At 34.0% G+C, this 15035-nt stretch overlaps 1 protein-coding gene and 1 long non-coding RNA gene across 4 annotated transcripts in view; both read right to left on the bottom strand.

Moving 5' to 3' along the window:
* Positions 1 to 15035, bottom strand: part of LOC118377309 (acetylcholinesterase-like) — a 41205-nt gene that overhangs the window by 16261 nt on the left and 9909 nt on the right. For all 3 annotated transcript variants that reach the window (XM_052497632.1, XM_052497633.1, XM_052497634.1), the window contains 2 exons: positions 8504 to 8602; positions 6564 to 6759 (listed from right to left, as the gene is read on the bottom strand). In XM_052497632.1, the coding sequence (XP_052353592.1) occupies positions 6564 to 6759; positions 8504 to 8602 (295 nt within the window). The remainder of the gene's footprint in view (positions 1 to 6563; positions 6760 to 8503; positions 8603 to 15035) is intronic.
* Positions 6828 to 8322, bottom strand: LOC127916169 (uncharacterized). The gene is made up of 3 exons (XR_008093669.1): positions 8107 to 8322; positions 7162 to 7611; positions 6828 to 6892 (listed from the first exon to the last, which is right to left on the bottom strand). It is a non-coding gene; the product is annotated as an uncharacterized LOC127916169 (long non-coding RNA).

Here is a 15035-nt window from a genome sequence, read left to right as displayed (position 1 = left end):
TCAGTATAATGTGACAGCTTTACTGTCAGTGTTAGCAGGTCAGTATAATGTGACAGTTTTACTGGCAGCAGTGTTTTACTGGCAGTGTTAGCAGGTCAGTATAATGTGACAGCTTTACTGTCAGTGTTAGCAGGTCAGTATAATGTGACAGCTTTACTGTCAGTGTTAGCAGGTCAGTATAATGTGACAGTTTTACTGTCAGTGTTAGCAGGTCAGTATAATGTGACAGCTTTACTGTCAGTGTTAGCAGGTCAGTATAATGTGACAGCTTTACTGTCAGTGTTAGCAGGTCAGTATAATGTGACAGTTTTACTGTCAGTGTTAGCAGGTCAGTATAATGTGACAGCTTTACTGTCAGTGTTAGCAGGTCAGTATAATGTGACAGTTTTACTGGCAGTGTTAGCAGGTCAGTATAATGTGACAGCTTTACTGTCAGTGTTAGCAGGTCAGTATAATGTGACAGTTTTACTGTCAGTGTTAGCAGGTCAGTATAATGTGACAGTTTTACTGGCAGTGTTAGCAGGTCAGTATAATGTGACAGTTTTACTGGCAGTGTTAGCAGGTCAGTATAATGTGACAGTTTTACTGTCAGTGTTAGCAGGTCAGTATAATGTGACAGCTTTACTGTCAGTGTTAGCAGGTCAGTATAATGTGACAGTTTTACTGGCAGTGTTAGCAGGTCAGTATAATGTGACAGTTTTACTGGCAGTGTTAGCAGGTCAGTATAATGTGACAGTTTTACTGTCAGTGTTAGCAGGTCAGTATAATGTGACAGTTTTACTGGCAGTGTTAGCAGGTCAGTATAATGTGACAGCTTTACTGTCAGTGTTAGCAGGTCAGTATAATGTGACAGTTTTACCTGCAGTGTTAGCAGGTCAGTATAATGTGACAGCTTTACTGTCAGTGTTAGCAGGTCAGTATAATGTGACAGTTTTACTGGCAGTGTTAGCAGGTCAGTATAATGTGACAGTTTTACTGGCAGTGTTAGCAGGTCAGTATAATGTGACAGTTTTACTGGCAGTGTTAGCAGGTCAGTATAATGTGACAGTTTTACTGGCAGTGTTAGCAGGTCAGTATAATGTGACAGTTTTACTGTCAGTGTTAGCAGGTCAGTATAATGTGACAGTTTTACTGGCAGTGTTAGCAGGTCAGGTCAGTATAATGTGACAGTTTTACTGGCAGTGTTAGCAGGTCAGTATAATGTGACAGTTTTACTGGCAGTGTTAGCAGGTCAGTATAATGTGACAGTTTTACTGGCAGTGTTAGCAGGTCAGTATAATGTGACAGTTTTACTGGCAGTGTTAGCAGGTCAGTATAATGTGACAGTTTTACTGGCAGTGTTAGCAGGTCGGTATAATGTGACAGTTTTACTGGCAGTGTTAGCAGGTCAGTATAATGTGACAGTTTTACTGGCAGTGTTAGCAGGTCAGTATAATGTGACAGCTTTACTGTCAGTGTTAGCAGGTCAGTATAATGTGACAGCTTTACTGTCAGTGTTAGCAGGTCAGTATAATGTGACAGTTTTACTGGCAGTGTTAGCAGGTCAGTATAATGTGACAGTTTTACTGTCAGTGTTAGCAGGTCAGTATAATGTGACAGCTTTACTGTCAGTGTTAGCAGGTCAGTATAATGTGACAGTTTTACTGGCAGTGTTAGCAGGTCAGTATAATGTGACAGCTTTACTGTCAGTGTTAGCAGGTCAGTATAATGTGACAGTTTTACTGGCAGTGTTAGCAGGTCAGTATAATGTGACAGCTTTACTGTCAGTGTTAGCAGGTCAGTATAATGTGACAGCTTTACTGTCAGTGTTAGCAGGTCAGTATAATGTGACAGTTTTACCTGCAGTGTTAGCAGGTCAGTATAATGTGACAGCTTTACTGTCAGTGTTAGCAGGTCAGTATAATGTGACAGTTTTACTGGCAGTGTTAGCAGGTCAGTATAATGTGACAGTTTTACTGTCAGTGTTAGCAGGTCAGTATAATGTGACAGTTTTACTGGCAGTGTTAGCAGGTCAGTATAATGTGACAGTTTTACTGGCAGTGTTAGCAGGTCAGTATAATGTGACAGTTTTTGTCAGTGTTAGCAGTGTTAGCAGGTCAGTATAATGTGACAGTTTTACTGGCAGTGTTAGCAGGTCAGTATAATGTGACAGTTTTACTGGCAGTGTTAGCAGGTCGGTATAATGTGACAGTTTTACTGGCAGTGTTAGCAGGTCAGTATAATGTGACAGTTTTACTGGCAGTGTTAGCAGGTCGGTATAATGTGACAGTTTTACTGGCAGTGTTAGCAGGTCAGTATAATGTGACAGTTTTACTGGCAGTGTTAGCAGGTCAGTATAATGTGACAGTTTTACTGGCAGTGTTAGCAGGTCGGTATAATGTGACAGTTTTACTGGCAGTGTTAGCAGGTCAGTATAATGTGACAGTTTTACTGGCAGTGTTAGCAGGTCAGTATAATGTGACAGTTTTACTGCCAGTGTTAGCAGGTCAGTATAATGTGACAGTTTTACTGGCAGTGTTAGCAGGTCAGTATAATGTGACAGTTTTACTGGCAGTGTTAGCAGGTCAGTATAATGTGACAGTTTTACTGGCAGTGTTAGCAGGTCAGTATAATGTGACAGTTTTACTGGCAGTGTTAGCAGGTCAGTATAATGTGACAGTTTTACTGGCAGTGTTAGCAGGTCAGTATAATGTGACAGTTTTACTGTCAGGTCAGTTAATGCAGGTCAGTATAATAATGTGACAGTTTTACTGTCAGTGTTAGCAGGTCAGTATAATGTGACAGTTTTACTGGCAGTGTTAGCAGGTCAGTATAATGTGACAGTTTTACTGGCAGTGTTAGCAGGTCAGTATAATGTGACAGTTTTACTGGCAGTGTTAGCAGGTCAGTATAATGTGACAGTTTTACTGGTGTTAGCAGTGTTAGCAGGTCAGTATAATGTGACAGTTTTACTGGCAGTGTTAGCAGGTCAGTATAATGTGACAGTTTTACTGTCAGTGTTAGCAGGTCAGTATAATGTGACAGTTTTACTGGCAGTGTTAGCAGGTCAGTATAATGTGACAGTTTTACTGGCAGTGTTAGCAGGTCAGTGACAGTACTGTCAGTGTTAGCAGGTCAGTATAATGTGACAGTTTTACTGGCAGTGTTAGCAGGTCAGTATAATGTGACAGTTTTACTGGCAGTGTTAGCAGGTCAGTATAATGTGACAGTTTTACTGGCAGTGTTAGCAGGTCAGTATAATGTGACAGTTTTACTGGCAGTGTTAGCAGGTCAGTATAATGTGACAGTTTTACTGGCAGTGTTAGCAGGTCAGTATAATGTGACAGTTTTACTGGCAGTGTTAGCAGGTCAGTATAATGTGACAGTTTTACTGGCAGTGTTAGCAGGTCAGTATAATGTGACAGTTTTACTGTCAGTGTTAGCAGGTCAGTATAATGTGACAGTTTTACTGTCAGTGTTAGCAGGTCAGTATAATGTGACAGTTTTACTGGCAGTGTTAGCAGGTCAGTATAATGTGACAGTTTTACTGGCAGTGTTAGCAGGTCAGTATAATGTGACAGTTTTACTGGCAGTGTTTAGCAGGTCAGTATAATGTGACAGTTTTACTGGCAGTGTTAGCAGGTCAGTATAATGTGACAGTTTTACTGTCAGTGTTAGCAGGTCAGTATAATGTGACAGTTTTACTGGCAGTGTTAGCAGGTCAGTATAATGTGACAGTTTTACTGGCAGTGTTAGCAGGTCAGTATAATGTGACAGTTTTACTGTCAGTGTTAGCAGGTCAGTATAATGTGACAGTTTTACTGTCAGTGTTAGCAGGTCAGTATAATGTGACAGTTTTACTGGCAGTGTTAGCAGGTCAGTATAATGTGACAGTTTTACTGGCAGTGTTAGCAGGTCAGTATAATGTGACAGTTTTACTGGCAGTGTTAGCAGGTCAGTATAATGTGACAGTTTTACTGGCAGTGTTAGCAGGTCAGTATAATGTGACAGTTTTACTGGCAGTGTTAGCAGGTCAGTATAATGTGACAGTTTTACTGGCAGTGTTAGCAGGTCAGTATAATGTGACAGTTTTACTGGCAGTGTTAGCAGGTCAGTATAATGTGACAGTTTTACTGTCAGTGTTAGCAGGTCAGTATAATGTGACAGTTTTACTGGCAGTGTTAGCAGGTCAGTATAATGTGACAGTTTTACTGGCAGTGTTAGCAGGTCAGTATAATGTGACAGTTTTACTGGCAGTGTTAGCAGGTCAGTATAATGTGACAGTTTTACTGGCAGTGTTAGCAGGTCAGTATAATGTGACAGTTTTACTGGCAGTGTTAGCAGGTCAGTATAATGTGACAGTTTTACTGGCAGTGTTAGCAGGTCAGTATAATGTGACAGTTTTTACTGGCAGTGTTAGCAGGTCAGTATAATGTGACAGTTTTACTGGCAGTGTTAGCAGGTCAGTATAATGTGACAGTTTTACTGGCAGTGTTAGCAGGTCAGTATAATGTGACAGTTTTACTGGCAGTGTTAGCAGGTCAGTATAATGTGACAGTTTTACTGGCAGTGTTAGCAGGTCAGTATAATGTGACAGTTTTACTGGCAGTGTTAGCAGGTCAGTATAATGTGACAGTTTTACTGGCAGTGTTAGCAGGTCAGTATAATGTGACAGTTTTACTGGCAGTGTTAGCAGGTCAGTATAATGTGACAGTTTTACTGGCAGTGTTAGCAGGTCAGTATAATGTGACAGTTTTACTGGCAGTGTTAGCAGGTCAGTATAATGTGACAGTTTTACTGGCAGTGTTAGCAGGTCAGTATAATGTGACAGTTTTACTGGCAGTGTTAGCAGGTCAGTATAATGTGACAGCTTTACTGGCAGTGTTAGCAGGTCAGTATAATGTGACAGTTTTACTGGCAGTGTTAGCAGGTCAGTATAATGTGACAGTTTTACTGGCAGTGTTAGCAGGTCAGTATAATGTGACAGTTTTACTGGCAGTGTTAGCAGGTCAGTATAATGTGACAGTTTTACTGGCAGTGTTAGCAGGTCAGTATAATGTGACAGTTTTACTGGCAGTGTTAGCAGGTCAGTATAATGTGACAGTTTTACTGGCAGTGTTAGCAGGTCAGTATAATGTGACAGTTTTACTGGCAGTGTTAGCAGGTCAGTATAATGTGACAGTTTTACTGGCAGTGTTAGCAGGTCAGTATAATGTGACAGTTTTACTGGCAGTGTTAGCAGGTCAGTATAATGTGACAGTTTTACTGGCAGTGTTAGCAGGTCAGTATAATGTGACAGTTTTACTGGCAGTGTTAGCAGGTCAGTATAATGTGACAGTTTTACTGGCAGTGTTAGCAGGTCAGTATAATGTGACAGTTTTACTGGCAGTGTTAGCAGGTCAGTATAATGTGACAGTTTTACTGGCAGTGTTAGCAGGTCAGTATAATGTGACAGTTTTACTGGCAGTGTTAGCAGGTCAGTATAATGTGACAGCTTTACTGGCAGTGTTAGCAGGTCAGTATAATGTGACAGTTTTACTGGCAGTGTTAGCAGGTCAGTATAATGTGACAGTTTTACTGGCAGTGTTAGCAGGTCAGTATAATGTGACAGTTTTACTGGCAGTGTTAGCAGGTCAGTATAATGTGACAGTTTTACTGGCAGTGTTAGCAGGTCAGTATAATGTGACAGTTTTACTGGCAGTGTTAGCAGGTCAGTATAATGTGACAGTTTTACTGGCAGTGTTAGCAGGTCAGTATAATGTGACAGTTTTACTGGCAGTGTTAGCAGGTCAGTATAATGTGACAGTTTTACTGGCAGTGTTAGCAGGTCAGTATAATGTGACAGTTTTACTGGCAGTGTTAGCAGGTCAGTATAATGTGACAGTTTTACTGGCAGTGTTAGCAGGTCAGTATAATGTGACAGTTTTACTGGCAGTGTTAGCAGGTCAGTATAATGTGACAGTTTTACTGGCAGTGTTAGCAGGTCAGTATAATGTGACAGCTTTACTGTCAGTGTTAGCAGGTCAGTATAATGTGACAGTTTTACTGTCAGTGTTAGCAGGTCAGTATAATGTGACAGTTTTACTGGCAGTGTTAGCAGGTCAGTATAATGTGACAGTTTTACTGGCAGTGTTAGCAGGTCAGTATAATGTGACAGTTTTACTGGCAGTGTTAGCATACGTATCATGCAAATAATTTGTTGTTGTGACAGCCAAGTATGTGAATAACAATGTGTGATGCTGCTGAAAACGTTTATTGAAATGATATAAGTGTCAATAGTTTGCTTAGGATGATGCCAAATCTAGTCTAATTACATGGGATTACTCTACTCGGGGGCGTGGTCACCTTAAATCAAGCCGGTATCAAAAATATTAATGTGAGTTGTTGAGGGTTAAAAAAATGCAAAAATTCTCACATTTTTTCTTTGCCACAAATAAGAGTATATGATGAGCCAACAACATTATTTGGGTATGTGTTAACAGAATTTGAACTTTTAAAAGTAAGATTTTCACTGAACAGTTACGTTAAAAATCAACCAGACATTAAACAACATATTTGAAAAAACATTTGTGAACAATTCTTACTTTGTGAGTTCCCGTCCTTGGTCATGGCCCCAGCGTTGCCCGCCTGTTGTCCATTGTTGGCACCCAGGTTAGAGTGGAGCTGGGAGTAGGTCCTGGCAAACTGCTGCAGGGGGCAGATGACATTATGGTCTCCGACCACATCATCCAGGGAGTCTCGGTTCTTCACTCCATTGTTCTCATCGAACCAGTCAGTGTACTGTAACACAAAACTTTATTAGACTGGTATTCAAACCGGGGACCTTGATACAAAGCAACTTTATTAGACTGGTATTCAAACTGGAGACCTCGATACAACACAACTTTATTAGACTGGTATTCAAACCGGAGACCTTCATACAACACAACTTTATTAGACTGGTATTCAAACCGGAGACCTCGATACAACACAACTTTATTAGACTGGTATTCAAACCGGAGACCTCGATACAACACAACTTTATTAGACTGGTATTCAAACCGGAGACCTCGATACAACACAACTTTATTAGACTGGTATTCAAACCGGAGACCTCGATACAACACAACTTTATTAGACTGGTATTCAAACCGGAGACCTCGATACAACACAACTTTATTAGACTGGTATTCAAACCGAGACCTCGATACAACACAACTTTATTAGACTGGTATTCAAACCGGAGACCTCGATACAACACAACTTTATTAGACTGGTATTCAAACCGGAGACCTCGATACAACACAACTTTATTAGACTGGTATTCAAACCGGAGACCTCGATACAACACAACTTTATTAGACTGGTATTCAAACCGGAGACCTCGATACAACACAACTTTATTAGACTGGTATTCAAACCGGAGACCTCGATACAACACAACTTTATTAGACTGGTATTCAAACCGGAGACCTCGATACAACACAACTTTATTAGACTGGTATTCAAACCGGAGACCTCGATACAACACAACTTTATTAGACTGGTATTCAAACCGGAGACCTCGATACAACACAACTTTATTAGACTGGTATTCAAACCGGAGACCTCGATACAACACAACTTTATTAGACTGGTATTCAAACCGGAGACCTCGATACAACGCAACTTTATTAGACTGGTATTCAAACCGGAGACCTCGATACAACGCAACTTTATTAGACTGGTATTCAAACCGGAGACCTCGATACAACACAACTTTATTAGACTGGTATTCAAACCGGAGACCTCGATACAACACAACTTTATTAGACTGGTATTGAAACCGGAGACCTCGATACAACACAACTTTATTAGACTGGTATTCAAACCGGAGACCTCGATACAACACAACTTTATTAGACTGGTATTCAAACCGGAGACCTCGATACAACACAACTTTATTAGACTGGTATTCAAACCGGAGACCTCGATACAACACAACTTTATTAGACTGGTATTCAAACCGGAGACCTCGATACAACACAACTTTATTAGACTAGTATTCAAACCGGAGACCTCGATACAACACAACTTTATTAGACTGGTATTCAAACCGGAGACCTCGATACAAAGCAACTTTATTAGACTGGTATTCAAACTGGAGACCTCGATACAACACAACTTTATTAGACTGGTATTCAAACCGGAGACCTCGATACAACACAACTTTATTAGACTGGTATTCAAACTGGAGACCTCGATACAACACAACTTTATTAGACTGGTATTCAAACCGGAGACCTCGATACAACACAACTTTATTAGACTGGTATTCAAACCGGAGACCTCGATACAACACAACTTTATTAGACTGGTATTCAAACCGGGGACCTTCATACAACACAACTTTATTAGACTACTTGATTCCCTTATCACATAAATCCAGCAACCCTCAAGGTGCCAGATCAATTTCCGCTTTTTTACAGAGCCCGGCTTAACCCGGGTTTCTAACCAGCAACCTTTTGGGTACAGGTCCACCTCCTAATCCTGCTGGTCCGCCTACCTGCAGCACCACAGCCTCCTGGCCGATTTCGTTGGCGTGCGGGACACTCAGCTTCACGCTCTCCAGGAAGTCCTCACGGGAGATCAATGACTCGTTGTCCTATGGAGGGCCAATGAAAGATTAGGGTGCAATTGTATTAGTGTCATTGGAACGCACACACACAGACAAAATATAATAATATGCACTAAAACAAACAGTAGGTGTACTGGCATACATGATTGGTCCTTTAAACCTTCTGTATATAACATATTGTATGTATGTATATTGTTCCCTATGTAACATATTGTATGTATATTGTTCTGTATGTAACATATTGTATGTATGTTGTTCTGTATGTAACATATTGTATGTATGTTGTTCTGTATGTAACATATTGTATGTATGTTGTTCTGTATGTAACATATTGTATGTATGTTGTTCTGTATGTAACATATTGTATGTATGTTGTTCCGTATGTAACATATTGTATGTATATTGTTCTGTATGTAACATATTGTATGTATGTATATTGTTCTGTATGTAACATATTGTATGTATGTATATTGTTCTGTATGTAACATATTGTATGTATATTGTTCCCTATGTAACATATTGTATGTATGTTGTTCTGTATGTAACATATTGTATGTATATTGTTCTGTATGTAACATATTGTATGTATGTAACATATTGTATGTATGTAACATATTGTATGTATGTTGTTCTGTATGTAACATATTGTATGTATGTTGTATGTAACATATTGTATGTATATTGTTCCCTATGTAACATATTGTATGTATATTGTTCTGTATGTAACATATTGTATGTATATTGTTCCGTATGTAACATATTGTATGTATATTGTTCCGTATGTAACATATTGTATGTATATTGTTCCCTATGTAACATATTGTATGTATATTGTTCTGTATGTAACATATTGTATGTATGTTGTTCTGTATGTAACATATTGTATGTATATTGTTCCCTATGTAACATATTGTATGTATGTTGTTCTGTATGTAACATATTGTATGTATATTGTTCCCTATGTAACATATTGTATGTATATTGTTCCCTATGTAACATATTGTATGTATATTGTTCTGTATGTAACATATTGTATGTATGTTGTTCTGTATGTAACATATTGTATGTATATTGTTCTGTATGTAACATATTGTATGTATGTATATTGTTCTGTATGTAACATATTGTATCTATGTATGTAAACATATTGTATGTATGTATATTGTTCTGTATGTAACATATTGTATGTATGTATATTGTTCTGTATGTAACATATTGTATGTATATTGTTCCTGTATGTAACATATTGTATGTATGTATATTGTTCTGTATGTAACATATTGTATGTATGTATATTGTTCTGTATGTAACATATTGTATGTATATATTGTTCCGTATGTAACATATTGTATGTATATTTGTTCCGTATGTAACATATTTGTATGTATATTGTATAACATATTGTTCCCTATGTAACATATTGTATGTATATTGTATATTGTTCCCTATGTATAACATATTGTATGTATATTATTGTTCCGTATGTAACATATTGTATGTATATATTGTTCCGTATGTAACATATTGTATGTATGTATATTGTTCTGTATGTAACATATTGTATGTATGTATTGTTCTGTATGTAACATATTGTATGTATGTATTGTTCTGTATGTAACATATTGTATGTATATATATTCCTGTATGTAACATATTGTATGTATATTGTTCCGTATGTAACATATTGTATGTATATATTGTTCCCTATGTAACATATTGTATGTATATTGTTCCCTATGTAACATATTGTATGTATGTAACATATTGTATGTATATTGTTCCCTATGTAACATATTGTATGTATATTGTTCTGTATGTAACATATTGTATGTATATTGTTCCCTATGTAACATATTGTATGTATATTGTTCCCTATGTAACATATTGTATGTATATTGTTCTGTATGTAACATATTGTATGTATATTGTTCTGTATGTAACATATTGTATGTATGTATATTGTTCTGTATGTAACATATTGTATGTATATTGTTCTGTATGTAACATATTGTATGTATATTGTTCTGTATGTAACATATTGTATGTATATTGTTCTGTATGTAACATATTGTATGTATATTGTTCTGTATGTAACATATTGTATGTATATTGTTCTGTATGTAACATATTGTATGTATATTGTTCTGTATGTAACATATTGTATGTATATTGTTCTGTATGTAACATATTGTATGTATGTATATTGTTCTGTATGTAACATATTGTATGTATATTGTTCCGTATGTAACATATTGTATGTATATTGTTCCCTATGTAACATATTGTATGTATATTGTTCTGTATGTAACATATTGTATGTATGTATATTGTTCTGTATGTAACATATTGTATGTATATTGTTCCGTATGTATATTGTTCCATGTAACATATTGTATGTATATTGTTCCGTATGTAACATATTGTATGTATATTGTTCTGTATGTAACATATTGTATGTATATTGTTCTGTATGTAACATATTGTATGTATATGTTCTGTATGTAACATATTGTATGTATATTGTTCTGTATGTAACATATTGTATGTATATTGTTCTGTATGTAACATATTGTATGTATATTGTTCTGTATGTAACATATTGTATGTATGTATTGTTCTGTATGTAACATATTGTATGTATGTATATTGTTCTGTATGTAACATATTGTATGTATGTATATGTTCTGTATATGTGTATGTAACATATTGTATGTATGTATATTGTTCTGTATGTAACATATTGTATGTATGTATTTGTTCTGTATGTAACATATTGTATGTATGTATATTGTTCTGTATGTAACATATTGTATGTATGTATATTGTTCTGTATGTAACATATTGTATGTATGTATATTGTTCTGTATGTAACATATTGTATGTATGTATATTGTTCTGTATGTAACATATTGTATGTATGTATATTGTTCTGTATGTAACATATTGTATGTATGTATATTGTTCTGTATGTAACATATTGTATGTATATTATTGTTCTATGTATGTAACATATTGTATGTATGTATATTGTTCTGTATGTAACATATTGTATGTATGTATATTGTTCTGTATGTAACATATTGTATGTATGTATATTGTTCTGTATGTAACATATTGTATGTATGTTGTTCTGTTCTGTATGTAACATATTGTATGTATGTATATTGTTCCATATTGTATGTATATTGTTCCGTATGTAACATATTGTATGTATATTTGTTCCCTATGTAACATATTGTATGTATGTATATTGTTCCATATTGTATGTAACATATTGTATGTATGTATATTGTTCTGTATGTAACATATTGTATGTATGTATATTGTTCTGTATGTAACATATTGTATGTATATTTGTTCTGTATGTAACATATTGTATGTTGTTCTGTATGTATATTGTATGTATATTGTTCTGTATGTAACATATTGTATGTATGTATATTGTTCTGTATGTAACATATTGTATGTATATTGTTCTGTATGTAACATATTGTATGTATATTGTTCTGTATGTAACATATTGTATGTATATTGTTCTGTATGTAACATATTGTATGTATATTGTTCTGTATGTAACATATTGTATGTATATTGTTCTGTATGTAACATATTGTATGTATATTTATTGTTCCGTATGTAACATATTGTATGTATGTTTATTGTTCCCTATGTAACATATTGTATGTATATTGTTCCCTATGTAACATATTGTATGTATATTGTTCCCTATGTAACATATTGTATGTATATTGTTCCCTATGTAACATATTGTATGTATATTGTTCTGTATGTAACATATTGTATGTATGTTGTTCTGTATGTAACATATTGTATGTATATTGTTCTGTATGTAACATATTGTATGTATATTGTTCTGTATGTAACATATTGTATGTATATTGTTCTGTATGTAACATATTGTATGTATATTGTTCCCTATGTAACATATTGTATGTATATTGTTCCCTATGTAACATATTGTATGTATATTGTTCTGTATGTAACATATTGTATGTATATTGTTCTGTATGTAATGTAACATATTGTATGTATATTGTATGTATATGTATGTAACATATTGTATGTATGTATATTGTTCCCTATGTAACATATTGTATGTATATTGTTCCCTATGTAACATATTGTATGTATATTGTTCCCTATGTAACATATTGTATGTATATTGTTCCGTATGTAACATATTGTATGTATATTGTTCCCTATGTAACATATTGTATGTATATTGTTCTGTATGTAACATATTGTATGTATATTGTTCTGTATGTAACATATTGTATGTATATTGTTCCCTATGTAACATATTGTATGTATATTGTTCCCTATGTAACATATTGTATGTATATTGTTCTGTATGTAACATATTGTATGTATATTGTTCTGTATGTAACATATTGTATGTATATTGTTCTGTATGTAACATATTGTATGTATATTGTTCTGTATGTAACATATTGTATGTATGTATATTGTTCTGTATGTAACATATTGTATGTATGTATATTGTTCATATTGTATGTATGTATTGTTCCGTATGTAACATATTGTATGTATGTATATTGTTCTGTATGTAACATATTGTATGTATATTGTTCTGTATGTATATTGTATGTATATTGTATGTAACATATTGTATGTATATTGTGTTCTGTATGTAACATATTGTATGTAACATATATTGTATGTATGTATTGTTCCGTATGTAACATATTGTATGTATATTGTTCCGTATGTAACATATTGTATGTATGTATATTGTTCCCTATGTAACATATTGTATGTATGTATATTGTTCCCTATGTAACATATTGTATGTATGTTCCGTATATTGTTCCCTATGTAACATATTGTATGTATATATTGTTCCCTATGTAACATATTGTGTATATTGTATATTGTATGTAACATATTGTATGTATATTGTTCCGTATGTAACATATTGTATGTATATTGTTCTGTATGTAACATATTGTATGTATGTAATGTAACATATTGTTCTGTATGTAACATATTGTATGTATGTATATTGTTCTGTATGTATATTGTTCTGTATGTAACATATTGTATGTATATTGTTCCCTATGTAACACATTGTATGTATATTGTTCCCTATGTAACATATTGTATGTATATTGTTCCTGTATGTAACATATTGTATGTATATTGTTCTGTATGTAACATATTGTATGTATATTGTTCTGTATGTAACATATTGTATGTATATTGTTCTGTATGTAACATATTGTATGTATATTGTTCTGTATGTAACATATTGTATGTATATTGTTCCCTATGTAACATATTGTATGTATATTGTTCCCTATGTAACATATTGTATGTATATTGTTCTGTATGTAACATATTGTATGTATGTTGTTCTGTATGTAACATATTGTATGTATATTGTTCTGTATGTAACATATTGTATGTATATTGTTCTGTATGTAACATATTGTATGTATATTGTTCTGTATGTAACATATTGTATGTATATTGTTCTGTATGTAACATATTGTATGTATATTGTTCCGTATGTAACATATTGTATGTATATTGTTCCGTATGTAACATATTGTATGTATATTGTTCCCTATGTAACATATTGTATGTATGTTTATTGTTCCCTATGTAACATATTGTATGTATATTGTTCCCTATGTAACATATTGTATGTATATTGTTCCCTATGTAACATATTGTATGTATATTGTTCCGTATGTAACATATTGTATGTATGTTGTTCTGTATGTAACATATTGTATGTATATTGTTCTGTATGTAACATATTGTATGTATATTGTTCTATGTATTGTATATTGTATGTATATTGTTCTGTATGTAACATATTGTATGTATATATGTTCTGTATGTAACATATTGTATGTATATTGTTCTGTATGTAACATATTGTATGTATATTGTTCTGTATGTAACATATTGTATGTATATTGTTCTGTATGTAACATATTGTATGTATGTATGTTGTAACATATATGTATATTGTTCTGTATTGTATGTATGTATATTGTTCTGTATGTAACATATTGTATGTATGTAACATATTGTTCTGTATGTAACATATTGTATGTATGTATATTGTTCTGTATGTAACATATTGTATGTATGTATTGTTCTGTATGTAACATATTGTATGTATGTATATTGTTCTGTATGTAACTGTATGTAACTGTATGTAACATATTGTATGTATGTATATTGTTCTGTATGTAACATATTGTATGTATGTATATTGTTCTGTATGTAACATATTGTATGTATGTTTGTTCCGTATGTAACATATTGTATTATGTATATTGTTCTGTATGTAACATATTGTATGTATGTATATTGTTCCGTATGTAACATATTGTATGTATGTATGTTCTGTATGTAACATATTGTATGTATGTAACATATTGTTCCTATGTAACATATTGTATGT

This window comes from Oncorhynchus keta, chromosome 35 (assembly GCF_023373465.1).
Source record: "Oncorhynchus keta strain PuntledgeMale-10-30-2019 chromosome 35, Oket_V2, whole genome shotgun sequence".
NCBI classification, from domain to species: Eukaryota; Metazoa; Chordata; class Actinopteri; order Salmoniformes; family Salmonidae; genus Oncorhynchus; species Oncorhynchus keta.
Note: the sequence above shows the minus strand (reverse complement) of the source record. Positions and strands in the feature narration are given on the sequence as shown.